General features: G+C 34.3%; 3 protein-coding genes across 3 annotated transcripts; 2 read left to right on the forward strand and 1 right to left on the reverse strand.

The window, feature by feature from the left end:
* Positions 1 to 322: 322 nt before the first annotated feature.
* LOC125868046 (phospholipase A1-IIdelta-like) lies at positions 323 to 2,179 on the forward strand. The gene is made up of 2 exons (XM_049548641.1): positions 323 to 1,301; positions 1,676 to 2,179. Exons 1-2 carry the CDS (start codon positions 377 to 379, stop codon positions 1,981 to 1,983), a joined length of 1,233 nt encoding a protein of 410 aa, XP_049404598.1. The 5' UTR covers positions 323 to 376; the 3' UTR covers positions 1,984 to 2,179.
* Positions 2,180 to 3,151: 972 nt separating this feature from the next.
* On the reverse strand, positions 3,152 to 5,601 carry LOC125868042 (F-box/LRR-repeat MAX2 homolog A-like). The gene has a single exon (XM_049548637.1). It carries the CDS (start codon positions 5,391 to 5,393, stop codon positions 3,219 to 3,221), a length of 2,175 nt encoding a protein of 724 aa, XP_049404594.1. The 5' UTR covers positions 5,394 to 5,601; the 3' UTR covers positions 3,152 to 3,218.
* Positions 5,602 to 13,040: 7,439 nt separating this feature from the next.
* Positions 13,041 to 14,365, forward strand: LOC125868048 (trihelix transcription factor ASIL1-like). The gene has a single exon (XM_049548643.1). It carries the CDS (start codon positions 13,083 to 13,085, stop codon positions 14,157 to 14,159), a length of 1,077 nt encoding a protein of 358 aa, XP_049404600.1. The 5' UTR covers positions 13,041 to 13,082; the 3' UTR covers positions 14,160 to 14,365.
* Positions 14,366 to 14,524: the final 159 nt, after the last annotated feature.

A 14,524-nucleotide genomic window follows, 5' to 3' on the forward strand; every position in this document is an offset into this window, starting at 1 on the left:
GTTTCCGTTTGCATTATGGCATATATGGCTTACTAGATATTATGACGTTCACAACAATTTACTAAATATCTATAAATATTTTATCGTAAATTCAATTATTATATATAATCTCTAAATTATTATAAAAATTCATAAACTTAAAATTCTGAATCTGAATCTGTCTGCGTCTAATAGCCCCACCATCTAACAAAACTCACATCTATTTTATCAACAAAACTAGTGTGTAGTTATAGTATACTATTCTATCTCATAACATGTGGAGGAAAATAGAACGACTTTCTTCTTAAATCCTTATTACATTATCTTCTTCTACACCAAATAAACTTACCCCTCAAATTGGAAAAAAAATAAATAAAATATCTATCTATCCTCTAAGATGGAAAAAGAACCAACATGGCATGAACTTTTAGGAAGCAAAGATTGGGATGGCCTTCTTCAACCTCTAAATCTCTCTCTCCGGCGTCTAATTCTCCGGTGCGGTGACTTTTGTCAAGCTACTTACGATGCTTTCAACAATGACCAAAATTCCAAGTATTGTGGCACGAGTCGTTATGGTAAAAGTTCATTTTTCGACAAAGTCATGTTAGAATCCTCTACCGATTATAAAATCTATTGCTTCCTCTATGCTACTGCTAAAATAGGCGCACTTGAAGCCATTTTCCTCCACTCTCTGTCTCGCGAGTCGTGGGACAGAGAGTCTAATTGGATTGGCTATATAGCTGTTACGACTGATGAGGTCAGTCGTAAACTAGGACGTAGGGAAGTGTACGTTGTGTTTCGTGGCACAAGTAGGAATTATGAATGGGTCAATGTTTTAGGTGCTCGTCCTGATTCAGCTGACTCTCTGCTTCATCCCAAGTCTCTCCAAAAAGGCGTTAACAACAAGAACGATGAGGATGAGGATGAGGACGAGGACGAGGTCAAAGTAATGGACGGGTGGCTTAAGATTTACGTCTCAAGTAACCCGAAATCGCCCTTCACAAGACTAAGTGCAAGAGAACAACTTCAAGCAAAGATTCAAAAGTTAAGAAATGAGTATAAAGATGAGAATTTGAGTATAACTTTTACAGGGCATAGTCTAGGTGCTAGCCTAGCTGTTTTAGCATCATTTGATGTGGTTGAAAATGGTGTCCCAGTTGATATACCAGTATCTGCAATTGTATTTGGTAGTCCACAAGTTGGGAACAAGGCATTCAATGAAAGAATCAAGAAATTCCCAAACTTGAATATCTTACATGTTAAGAACAAGATTGATCTCATTCCCCTTTACCCAAGTGCTCTATTTGGGTATGTGAATTCAGGTATTGAAGGAAATATCATTACAATTTTGAGTTGATTTCTCATATAGTCACTCAACTAATGATTATTATATCAGAAAGTCACTTTCTTTGTTGAAATTTTTTTAATCAAGAAGAAAAACAACTTTCTGAGATAATAGTAGTTGAGTGACCATATGAGAAATCAACACTTACAATTCTCTACTACTTTTTCTGCTATTAGAGAAGAGGTAAAAGTACATATGTTTATACTTAGTGCAGAATCTACTTAATTAGAACTGAAAAACATATTTCTATATAAATTATCTTATGTAGACATGAATAAGATAAACTACGTAACGAATACACAAATCCTAGATAAATTTGATTTCTTACAACTTTGAATTACTCTTCAACAGGTATAGACCTAGTCATCGATAGCAGAAAGTCTCCGAGTTTAAAGAATTCAAAAGTCGTGGGCGATTGGCACAACTTGCAGGGGATGTTACATGTTGTGGCGGGATGGAACGGGGAAGATAAAAAGTTTGAGTTGAAAGTGAAGAGGAGTGTAGCTTTGGTGAACAAGTCATCTTCATTGTTGAAAGATGAGTACTTGATTCCAGGGTCGTGGTGGATTGAGAAGAATAAAGGAATGGTTATTGATAAAAATGGAGAGTGGATTTTGGCACCACCTTCAGAAGAAGACCTTCCAGTCCCTGAGTATTGAATTTTTGGGTATGGGGAATTTGTTCACTTAGCAATTATTATTGTTTGTTGATATTGCTTTGGACTTGTCAAATGTAAATGTATACAATGTGTCTAGCAAAACATTGTATATATATTTTCACCAATCTAGTATTTGTACTAGTGTAGGAAGCACTACAAGATTGATTCTCGTAATAATAAAATAATAAAGTTGTGTTTGCGTGATCTATTGGTCACGGTCTCACGGATGAGGGTGAAACTAACTAGGATATGAACACAATACAAAACAATGCAAGTTTTTTGTCATTGGAAAACAAAAAGAGTACAACCACGTAAATATTGAAACAACCATAGATGCTCCTTGACCTTTGATCAAATAATTAAAAGAAAGCAGAAGGCATCGGCAGACACCTAATGTTGGCACGACTTTTCACTTAGACATCTCAAGTAAGCCTAGTACATTTTAAACACTCGTAGGAGACCTTCACTGTGTCATTTTGACACCTTTCGCTGACTCAGCATGGTATGTGTGCCATATGAATGGAACTCCAAAATGGATGGCTACAGGTTAGGTTGTACGTACCGTTTTCGATGAGATATGAAGATTAGACGTACCTGAAGGACGTTTGGCAAATCAATTGCAGTCAATTGTAGATGTTGATACCAGAGGCCTATGTAGACTCAAATTCATTTATTTTCTCCTGTGTTCCATCGCTTATCTTTTGTATGCAGACTGCTGAATGAAAGACAGTTGGAGTGTTCAGGGAAGCGTGAAGCGGAAAAAAGCGATAAGGCCCCGCATCACGCTTTAAGCGATGAAGCACTCACATACTCATTCTAGTCTGTGAAGCGTAGAAGGCTTGCATCGCTTTAAGCGTAGAAGGCTTGCATCGCTTTAAGCGATGAAGCGCTCGCTTTCCTAAACACTACTTGGAGGAAGTTCTCACATGACAGCAAGACTGAACACTCACTCTACTGGTGAAATCTCTTTCGTTTCAGAGATAAACAGTATTAGAAGCATAATATGAAAATGTTCATCCTTTGTGGATCAAAAGTAGAGTTCATACATCCATTTCACTCGAATTACACCCAAAGTTGTTAATATTAAATATGACAACACTACTATCCCAAGAATATAATCTATGATAACTGGGCATAGGGAAGTTGCATAACAGTACCTGTTCCTTGAATGAATCAGGAATAAAACCAAGGGAAATTAGATAATGGAAAATTGAACAATGTAATATGTTCCTTGCATCAATCACAAATCTGTCGTCTGTTTAGAGCCGCTTCAAAACGGCTCAAGGAGTCTGACCTCATTTCTGTACTCATGTCATTCTCTGGTGCTGGATAGTAATCTTCTCTCAGCTGTACATCTCGTAGGTCTGGGATTCTAAGCAGGAACATCATGAAATGTTCATGTGCCGTTCCATGGATGAACAACTTTCTGAGTGTGATGCATTCTTGGAGCAGCCCAGCTGCTGGCAGGGATAGACTCCTTTGATTAACATCCCTATCTTGTGGTGGCCAGTAATCAAGCTCCTTGAGATTCAAAGTTCCAATACCAAAGAGATAAAACCGTTCCCACAAGCTCAAATCCATCTGCCCCGACGGGGCAGTGTGTGCGTAACCTATGATATCTCCACAATCCAAATGCATCTTCACAAGTTTGTGGTACCGCAAAAGGGTGCTCAACCCAAATGCCCTCTCTGAAGGTTTTGACCATAGCCTGCAATCTCCTTCCACTCTAATCTTGATCTCCTCCAAGTTAGGACAATGTTCAAGACCTGCAGCTGCTAAAGGAGTTAAAAGATCACCGACACCAATCCAAAGTGAGAGATATTGCAGCCGGTCCCATGTCCGTCCACCAAAACCATTCCCATGGCCATTGTCTTCCATGCAAACACTATTAAGATCATAATCGTACTTGCATCGTTTATTCCTGTTAAACATGATATCATCATCCATGGATCCAAATGTGTCCCCAAATCCATTACCATGAGTTGATGCCTCACCTCCATTGGTCTTATTGAGATCAAACCCGTATTCAACACCATTAATATTTTCAATTTCTTCAACACTATCCCACACGCAATCAATATGGAGCCTCTGGATACGTTCTTGTATTGGTTCCAATGCTTTCAACGAGGAAGAGGCTCCAAGATTCTTGCAGCAAGATATCCTGACATCAACCAGACTTTTCCAGAGCAAAGAAGCTAGCGTCCTCATTCCTCTCATCGTGATCTTTTTACAACTTTGAATCTCAAACTTGGCTAATCTTGAACACCCTCTACCAATTGCTATCAACCCCATATCATCCAAATCACCTACATTTCTAATCGACAACGATTTAAGCCCCTGACAAAGCGCAACTCCATCCAACTTAGACCCGATTGGCATAGAAACACCATGAAATTGCCCCAACTTCAAAGATCTCAACTTGGGACATTTCGTGTTCAGTATTTCCAGAGCAGGACCACTATCTCTAACATTATTACAAACATCTAATTCAAGCTCTTCAAGTAAGGAAAGACCCGAAAATACCTCAATCAAAGTTGAAACACTAAATTTCGCATCATCTGTCGTAAACCCCTCCTCACCTGGATCAGCCCTGCAATTAGACAAAGTAGACGTATCCGCTAAATGAAGCACTGTTAATTTGGGGCAATTGGTAGATATACAAACCAAAGCTTCATCCCCAACAAACCCAATGTACATAGGATCAAACATACAAGCAATTTTCAACTCTTTCAAATTAGGACAACATTTCGTTATTACTCTAATCTCATCCGTCTTAAAACCTTCCGAAAACGAAGCATTCATCAGATTGAACACTGTTAGATTACCAGCTACAAGAGGATTCAATTCAAGAGCTGGAGGAATATCATCAGTCCAACAGTAAAAAGTAGATAAATCAAGCGAACCCAATTGCGGGCATCCTTGAAACAGCAAGTTGAATTCATCCCCACTAGCTAATTGAGGCCGCTGGTGCCAACGAACAAGCTTAATATACTTAAGGTGAGGCCACTGAACTGGCAAAAACTGGAGGGTATGTGGGCTACGTGCGTAGACAATGAGCGAAGTAACTATAGGAAACGCGTGGCGGAGGAGGTGTGCGATGAGGACGGAATCAGCATCGTCGCCACCGTCGCTAGAGGCGGCGCGTGGAGGTAGGAGGGGATGTCCCCAAGGAGAAACGAGTGAGAGGTCGAGATGGGTAACAGATCGGAAGCAAGTAGGTAACATGAAAAGGTCACGGATGTTACCACGGAGGGTGAGTGAAGTTCTCGTGGCTCGTTCAAGGACGAGCCATTTCCGGCAGACGAGTGCGGCGGCGTTCCGGCTGCGGACGTCGGAGACGGCGGCGATTATGTTAGAAAGGATTACATCAGGAAGGTCATTAATGATGGTGGGTCTAGCTAAAGCAGCCATTGAAGAAGGAAAAAAAAAGCTTGTTGATGAATGAATGAGAGAGGAAGGAGGATTTTGGGTTTTTCTCAGTGACAGAAAATTGCAGAATTTCTGGGTGAGTCGAGCTGTGTATACACTCTGTTTGGATGCCGGTTACATATTACTATTCCGAGTCTCCGTGTTTCAATTTATGTAACATCTTTCAAATTTCGAGAGTGAACATCAATAATGAACAAAGAAAGTAATTTATTGGATAAATAATGGAGACAAACATTTTCCACTAAAACGTTCAAAATATGAAAAAGTATACATACACAAGAAATTGAAGGGAGGTTAATATTTATGATATATAAACGATATAATTTTGCATTAGAGAGAAGGCGGATGAACCATTTGATCATACCTGACTTCGCNAGGGTATAATAGGAAAAAATTTGTTGTCCTTTCTTGATTTGTCAAAATGGATAACTAAATAGGGACAACCAAAAAAGGAAATATGGATAAGTAAATAGGGACGGAGGGAGTATAATTTTGCATTGGAGAGAAGGCGGATGAACCATTTGATCATACCTGACTTCGCCTCACCATATCAATAATTCAAAGAGGAAAGTATTGAAAACATCTCGAACTTGACGTAAATTATTTATTTCATTTTTAAACTATTGATAATCTTAAAAACGCCCATCTACTTTACTAACGAAACTAAGATATATCCCGATCTATCACATGACATATCAACCGATTTCAAACTCTTATAGGAAAACGAGATTCTTAATATAAAGCCAGAGAAATATTGAAAATACTCCCAAGTTTGAAAAGAATTTAAAAGTATACTTCACTCATGTTGCAAGATCAGGAGTATATTTATGTTCAATTAATCACGTAAATGAATATTTTTAAAGATGTCAATAGTTCGAGAATAAAACTAATAATTAACACCTAATTTAAGGATACTTTTAATACTTCTTTCTAATTTAAAATACAAATCTAGACCAAACGATGGGAGAGAGAGTAATCATGCAATCACATTAAATTTATCGTTATACGAAATGAGATAAAGTTTAATATTTATTTAATAATTAAAATAAATATTATATTTAAACAAATAACACGATAATAACCCTCCAAACAAGCTATAAGGGGATGGGGTAGCAGAGGAGAGTGGGGACGAAGTGTCGGAACAGAGAAGGATCCACATGAGCGTCACGTGCGATAAATGTCAAGTTGAGAATTAAACAAGTCTTCTGATTTATATAATATCTAACTAAATATATTTGATTTTTAAAATTTTTTTGTCAAGTTTTTTTTCATAAACTTTGTTAAATTAAATTAGAACAAAGAAATAAAAATATGGAAAATATGACTTATTTTTAATTTATATGACAGACTTGAAATTCGTAGCGGTGAATTATTTTCTAGAAAAGTTATCAAACTTTAGAAAGTGCATGAACAAGTATCAAATTTTAGCTATACATCGATACTATAAAATTTATGATAGTATCATATTGTTCTCAAAATTACTTCTAAACTAGTCTTCTAAAAAAGGCAAAACAGTTACACACCTTATTTAATTAAAAAAAATGACTATGAAGAAAAAAATTACTTATTTTGAATCATAAAAAAGTCCTTATTATCTACTTAATATAGACTAAAGGAGTACTAATATATATTAAAGTCAAAAAAATTTATATAATAAATGAGGATTACGGAATGAAGAAATTATATTTAAGTACATTAAAATATGAACATTATTTAAATATTCCTTATGAAAAAATTATTATTATCTTCAACTTCAATCTTATAAATTTAAAAAAAAAAGGATATTTGAAATTTATGATCAAATATCTCTTTATTTTAGCCAAATAACGTCTTTATTAGTATTTCCTTGTCCACTTTTACTTATTGATTATATTTATTAAATGTCCATTTTATTTGTCTAATTTTAAAAAAAAGTTAGTCCTTGATTCCTAATTTATCTTTACTATTGATTATAACTATATTTTAATATATCTTTCAAAATATTAAATTTATATTACATTAAAAATATATATAATAAAATTATGACTTTATTTTTTGAACCTTAAGACATGTGCCTATGCTTTCTATATTAAATTAATTTTATTCAAATTAATTTTTTTTATTTATAATTTTTTTAAAATATGTAAAAGAAACGATCGATAATATGAGCGATGCCAACTAATGAACTAATTGTTGACGTTGAGATAAAGACAATGACTATGCTTTGTATACACATGTTATATATGAACTTTAAGATGGTAGTTAGTAGTAACTTTTAATCCTATTTGTGATGTTGCTTGCTCTAGTTAAGTAGAGTGATTGGTATAGTTGCGGTTTAAAATCGAATTATAATAGATGATTTAATGGTGGAGTAATAAATTTATAAATATGTTGGTATTGGATGATCATATTAGCAGTTAAAATGATATGAAATTTTATACTAATTATCACATCAGTCAATATTTTATCATACTTCATTAGGTATTTTTTAAAATTTATGATAAAGAAATTCATAATCGTTATTCTTTGAGTCAGTATACAATAAATCTCATTTTTCTGCAATATCTTGCAAATTATACAACAGAGATAAAACCCACAAAGCCAACTTTGTGCGATGAATTCGATCCAGATTGTCAATCTCTTATTGTCGTAAATAAGAGGTTTCGAACTTGAGACCTTAGCACTTTCTATTAAATATGTATTCAATTCACACCTTTAAAATTTAATACACATCTTAATATTTATTTGTACATTCAAATTCAGAAGTTTTAATCTTAACGAAAATAAATGAAACCTTAAATCACACAAATTAACACATATATATACATAACAACAATATTTCATATAATTTCACAAAATGAGTATACGAAAGATATAATATAAGCAATTTTTATCTCTATTTCTATATTGCATAGGATTCATGAAAAACAATCAAGTTTTCATGTATAACAAGAACTTTTTATTTTTATAATTTAAATTCCAAATATCTAATTATGGTTACAGAAATCTCATTCGTCCAACCACGCCACGTTGCACATACACAATATATTTGTCTGCAACAAATTTTAAAGTGACAGAAAAATAAATTACAATCACAATTAAAATATGACGAAACATAATTTTATTCATCAAAATTGTGAGTACAAATTTGTTCCTTTTTTTATTCTTCTCTCATAAGAGTAATCCATGATTCGAGAGCCGTTATTCATGATTTGAAGGCCGTTTGTGGCGTATTTCTCGAACTAGGATGATTTGGATTTGATCTCCTTATGAATATTCCATGAATTTGTGAAATATTCGAGATGCCTTTTCAAGGGAATATAGTAACCTTTTATATAGGCGTGAACTAGGTTTTAGGGTTGAGTAGCCTCCAAGAATCTAATTGGAATTGAACACACCTTGTAGAATCACAACTCGAATTGAACACGTCTTGTCGGACTGTAGACTTGTTGAAGCTCAAAGATGAGGCTTGAAGTACTCATTCTTTCACCTTTGTGGCTTTAAATTTACAGATTTGATTTATAAGAAAAGAGATAAATGACAGATTTGATTCCACCGAATGTACCAATTTATTTCCCACAAAATTTCAATATCTACTATACCAACAATTAAAAAAATTGTTGAACTATTTTAAAAGGTGAAGAACTTCAGGGGTGTAGGCACATGTATGTGAGGGTGTCCAATTGGACATCCTTCATCGGAAAAAAAAAATACCTAATATACAAGTAAAATGATGCACGAAGTGATTAAATAACATATTTTGGACACCCTTGACATAATAGGTTGGTATAGCAAAGTAATTTCAAATGTCTTGAATGTGTGTTTAGACATCACAATGCTCGCGTGTTCAAATCTCACTTGGAACAAAAAAAAATTCCTTTTTAAAAAGAGCTTTTTGTTCTTTTAAGTATATAAAACCAAAAATAAAAATAAGCCAAAAATAGAAATTAAAGTGGGCTTTGATTAACATAGGTTGAGTTGGTGGAATTACGAATGCCATTCGCCGCGGATGGTCGACAGCCTCTCAAGAAGCAATGATCCACGTGGCACTTCTACGTCCACAGTTCATTTTTATTTGTTTACGATATAAAAAATAATTCTCACTTGTAACATCAAGAAAAAAATATATACTTTTTTTAATAATGAAAACTAAGATAACTTGAAGAAGAAAACTAAATAAACAAACTAAAAGTGCAAGAAAGTTATTACTAGCAACTATAAGTACACTTAAATTGTCCTTTTTAATTAAAGGTGTAAACAAAAAAATTTCAAATAAAAGTATTTGTAATGTTAAATTTCATATATTTAAGTTTTACTTATTATAGCTTCTGATTTCTCTTTTAGTAATAATAATTGTATTTTAATATAGTTAGTTATGAACTACTTATGATTATACCTAATATGTTTCAAAACTATATATTCAACACCCTTAATTTAGAAATTATAAGTGTTTAATTACATGAATGTTTAGTGTAATTTATTCACACAAAAGAAGATGTAAAGTAGCATGCATAGTGGTGCTTTATTAAAACAATTATGAGTGCTTGGAATTCATATTCCAACACTACAAAAAGGAAAGCTCTAGAGCCTCTACTAAAAGAAGATAATACACCATTATCGACATGGTATATCAGATGAAGTTGCTTTTTCTTTAAATAGCATTTTAATTTTCAAATTTTGGATATAAAATAGTCCTCAATAAGGATCACTTCTCCCGAATGGACTTTACATGACACATTAATCAAATTTTAATACAGATATCAAACAACTTATAAAAAAAATAAAAAGAAAGATATACCCAAGAAAAGTGTCACTTCCTTTAATGGATAAGTTGATAAGGCAAAAGAAGATTGTGAGATGTTACCAACTATTCAATCTACTTCTTTTTTCTTCATTCTTTTAAAAGCAATAAGAAAAGCTTTTAGATTAATTACCTTTATCCTAAATGTTTTTTAAAATGAATTGTCTGTTAATAGAACAGAGAAAAAAAATCATTAGATGAAATTAGATAATAAAAAGGTGTTTGGCTAAGACAATTAAATCAATTTATAAGTACTTTTCAAATATCTAAAGACTATTTTAAATTGAATGCCTTTTTTTTCTCGATTTTTTTTAAAGACTATCTTAATTTTGACATGTTTTCTTCTGACACCTCCTAAACTATTAAATAGCCAACTTCAAAAAGTAATTAAGACTACTGATAATTAAAGAGTATCCGAAAAAACACGTCAAATTTAAGAAGAATTTTCAAATAATCTACCTACTTTTTAACTTATTTACGTGTTTGAAATACTTTAAACATTAAAAGTCGTTATAAATTAGAAAATTTAATGTATAAATTAATTCAATTTACAAGTTTGTTCTACTTGTAATCTTTCTTCTTTTACCTCTAAATTTAAGAGTTAACAATAAAACACTTCCTCTTTCTTTTTCTTCCTGATAATATAAAAGAACAATACTCCTATATTTATTTAGTGAATCGTAAGGATATAACATGGTTCTTAAAAAATATTTAAAAATATAAATTAGAAGCTATTTTTTATTTTTATTTTTTATTTTCAAACTATTCTCCTAAAAAATATAAAATAAGCAATTATGTTAAGCTTTATAAAGCTCACTTATTTTAAATTATGAGGGTGTAATAAAGGTTTCTTTTTCGGTTTTTATTTTGTATTCAGAGTCCATATTAGAGCTTCAATTAAATTCAAATTACGTACTATATGACATATTCAAAAATGACGCCCCTAATAAAATTTCCTTCATACCTATAGCTCGAACCCCGAAACCGATTAAGTAGTAATAAAGTTCACGCAACCTACCATGTCGAGTTGGGACATTTCAAATCTTATCCTAAAGTATTTCTTCGTGGATTAGATTTATTAGTATAGTTTTTGGGTCCCTTTATAAGAATTATCCTTCTTTTTGGAAAATAACGTTTTTTTTTTTGTGATTGGATAATGTCTATTAAATTATATTAAATTAATTGCTAAAAGACACTTCACATGAGTTGTGTCCAAGTTGGATGTGCCATTCTAGTACTACCACCTGTCTCTACTCTCTACTCACACATCCTTCTAGAATTTATTATAGAGCAAATGAGCCACCCTTATTTGACTTGTATGTACTTGGACTCGTGTTAGATTGAGCTACTTATAAAACGCTTTGAAATTTATATGTGGAGTTAGTTTTATGAGACTTTTATGATATAAGTTTATTATAGAGCAAATGAGCCACCCTTATTTGACTTGTATGTACTTGGACTCGTGTTAGATCGAGCTACTTATAAAACGCTTTGAAATTTATATGTGGAGTTTAGTTTTATGAGACTTTTATGATATAAGAGTTTGATTGCATATTCTAAACATGTCTATTACTTGATGTTCGAGGCTTACTAAAAAGCTTTAGGAAAAATTACGTGTTGGATTTCTTAATTAGCGTTGTTAATTCTCAAAAAATTATTAATAGAAGTTCAAAATATAAAAATTGAGGATAATTAAAATAAAGAACTATGATATTGCATAATTGCTACTTAAGAATATTATGAGGATCATAGACGGAAACAAGGTAGAGGAATCATCTGAAATCAAGGTTTAAATCCAGCTAGATCACTATTTCATTGTTTTTATTTTAAATTTAGGTATCATATTTGGTGCACCTAAAGTCTTAGATATCACATTTAGTGTACCTGAAGTCTTAAAATCTTGGCTAAAGATCACTTGGGCATATAGTTAGGCAATAACAACAACAACAACAACAATAACAACAACAAAACCTTCCTACTGCGAGTAACTATAAATTCTTGCCCTTTTCTCTCTCTGCCTCTATCATCCCCTCTCTCTTTGTATTTCGTATTTCATGGTATATAGCAGAGGCGTATAATTCATCCAATTATATTAACTGTATTATGCAATACAAGGAACGAATACATCAAAAAATTAATAAGAAGAAGATACTTATATCATTCTAATGGTTGTATCGACATACTATCTTGTATCAATATGTATGCATTATATTTTTGTATCGCGAATGAATACAAGCGATACAAGAGCAAATAAATACAAGAGATACAAAGTATAAGGCTGTATGTATTTAATACAACTTGTATAATCATGTAGTTTTGTACCACAAATCAATACAAGCAAAATTAAACAAGAACGAATATTTACAAATGATAAACTTGTATCAGCCTGTATGTATCAAATACAATTTGTATTTTGTATTTATGTTTCACGAAGGGGTACACGCGATACAACTATATCAACATGTATGTATCAAATACAACTTGTATTGCTGTATATTGAATGAATATAAGAACAAATAAATACAAGTGATACAACATGTATGTAGCAAATACAATATGTGTCAAACAATATTCATTAATGCAACCTGTATTCGTAGAATACAATTCATATCTAGCATCTCTCTTCTAAATCTTGCTCGCCTCGGTCTTCTCGCTATGAATAGCAAATACTCAAACTATAGTTATTGGGTTCTAACTTAGCCCATAACATTAGTCATTTCTGAAAATTTACTCAAAAAATTTTGCCCAAATGTTGCTTGAAAGGCTCAAAAACATATTTGATTCTCAAACCGGAGATTGGGCTTTACCGGCCCAATATTCAAACACTCCCCACTCCCTACCCACGTACCCCCACCCCACCAAACCGAAACTTCGTCGGCACATTTTTGTCGATGTACCGTCGACCTAATCACACTGATTACTTCTCACCCTCTTCCTTCTTTTCTTCATCTAACCCTAATTCCTCCACCGCCGTTCAACAATCCAATTCTGCCGTCGCCGCCGCCTCGCCGTCTTCTCCGATGTCCGACGACGATCTTGTCGCCAGTCCTTCCTCGAATAACAATTCTCCGTCGCCGTCTCAATCACCTCCACCGTCTTCTGTAAAGAATGAACTAGCAACTCTTCATCCACCGCCGATGATCCCGCCGGCGTCGACTCGTCCGGCTGCATTTCCGGCTCGCGAGGACTGTTGGTCGGAAGCGGCAACTCATACTCTGATCGAAGCGTGGGGTTCTCACTACGTGGAGCTGAAGCGCGGTAATCTCCGGCAGAAGCACTGGCAGGAGGTGGCTAACGCCGTTAACGCACTTCACGGCCACTCGAAGAAACAATTTCGCACCGATATACAGTGCAAAAACCGCATTGATACATTGAAGAAGAAGTATAAGATCGAGAAAGCTAGGGTTTCTCAATCCCACAGTCGGTATGTCCCGCAGTGGCCATTTTTCAACAGCCTGGATGTCCTGATCGGCGATAATTTCAAACCGTCGCCGTTGCCGGTGACGGTCGCCCCTCGACGGAAGACACCTCCGTTGCTTCCTCCTCCACCTTCCGCCGTTCCGGTTGGTCCACGGTCAAAGAGGCCGGCGGCAGTCATGGAGGACGCTGTTTCCCGGAGAAATTTCTCTGCTATGGCTGCAGCTGCTGCTGCCTCCGAGGATTCAGACGAAGAGGAGGAGTCGGAAACTTCAAGTCCGGCGACATTTACTGCCGGTGCTCTAAGTAGGAGGAAGGAGAGTGGGGCATTGGCAGAGGGTTGTAGCAGGTTAGCTGAAGCAATAGGAAAGTTTGCCGAGATATACGAACGAGTTGAAGATGCTAAGCAGAGGCAAATGGTGGAATTGGAGAAGCAAAGAATGCAGTTTGCAAAGGATTTGGAGATTCAAAGAATGAAACTCATTATGGAGTCACAAGTTCAGCTTGAAAAGCTTAAACGCGCTAAGAACAGTTCACAAGCTGGTGAGTGACTATGTATTCCTAGTGGAGAATTTGCTGTTTCTTTCGTTATGTTTGATTTTAGATAGCAATCCAATTGACGGTCGTGTATGTATGTATGTATGTATCTTAAAAGAACCATTCAATTTGAATCTTAGATACAAAGATATATGAAGATGTTTCTTATTCAAGTTGTTAGTTGACATTTAATGTTTGAGAAGTTCCCGATTGATCGTAATGATGGTATATCATTGAGTTTGTTTCTTAATTGCTCTTTTGCTTCAATCTGGGGTTCTTCCCAAGGAAAGACAGATTGAGATTCGTGTTGTCAGTTGCTTTATCTTCACTTCTCCTTTATAGTTGCCTTTTTAACATGCTCTAGTATAATTCAAGATAT

Source organism: Solanum stenotomum, chromosome 6 (assembly GCF_019186545.1).
Source record: "Solanum stenotomum isolate F172 chromosome 6, ASM1918654v1, whole genome shotgun sequence".
Taxonomy (NCBI): domain Eukaryota; kingdom Viridiplantae; phylum Streptophyta; class Magnoliopsida; order Solanales; family Solanaceae; genus Solanum; species Solanum stenotomum.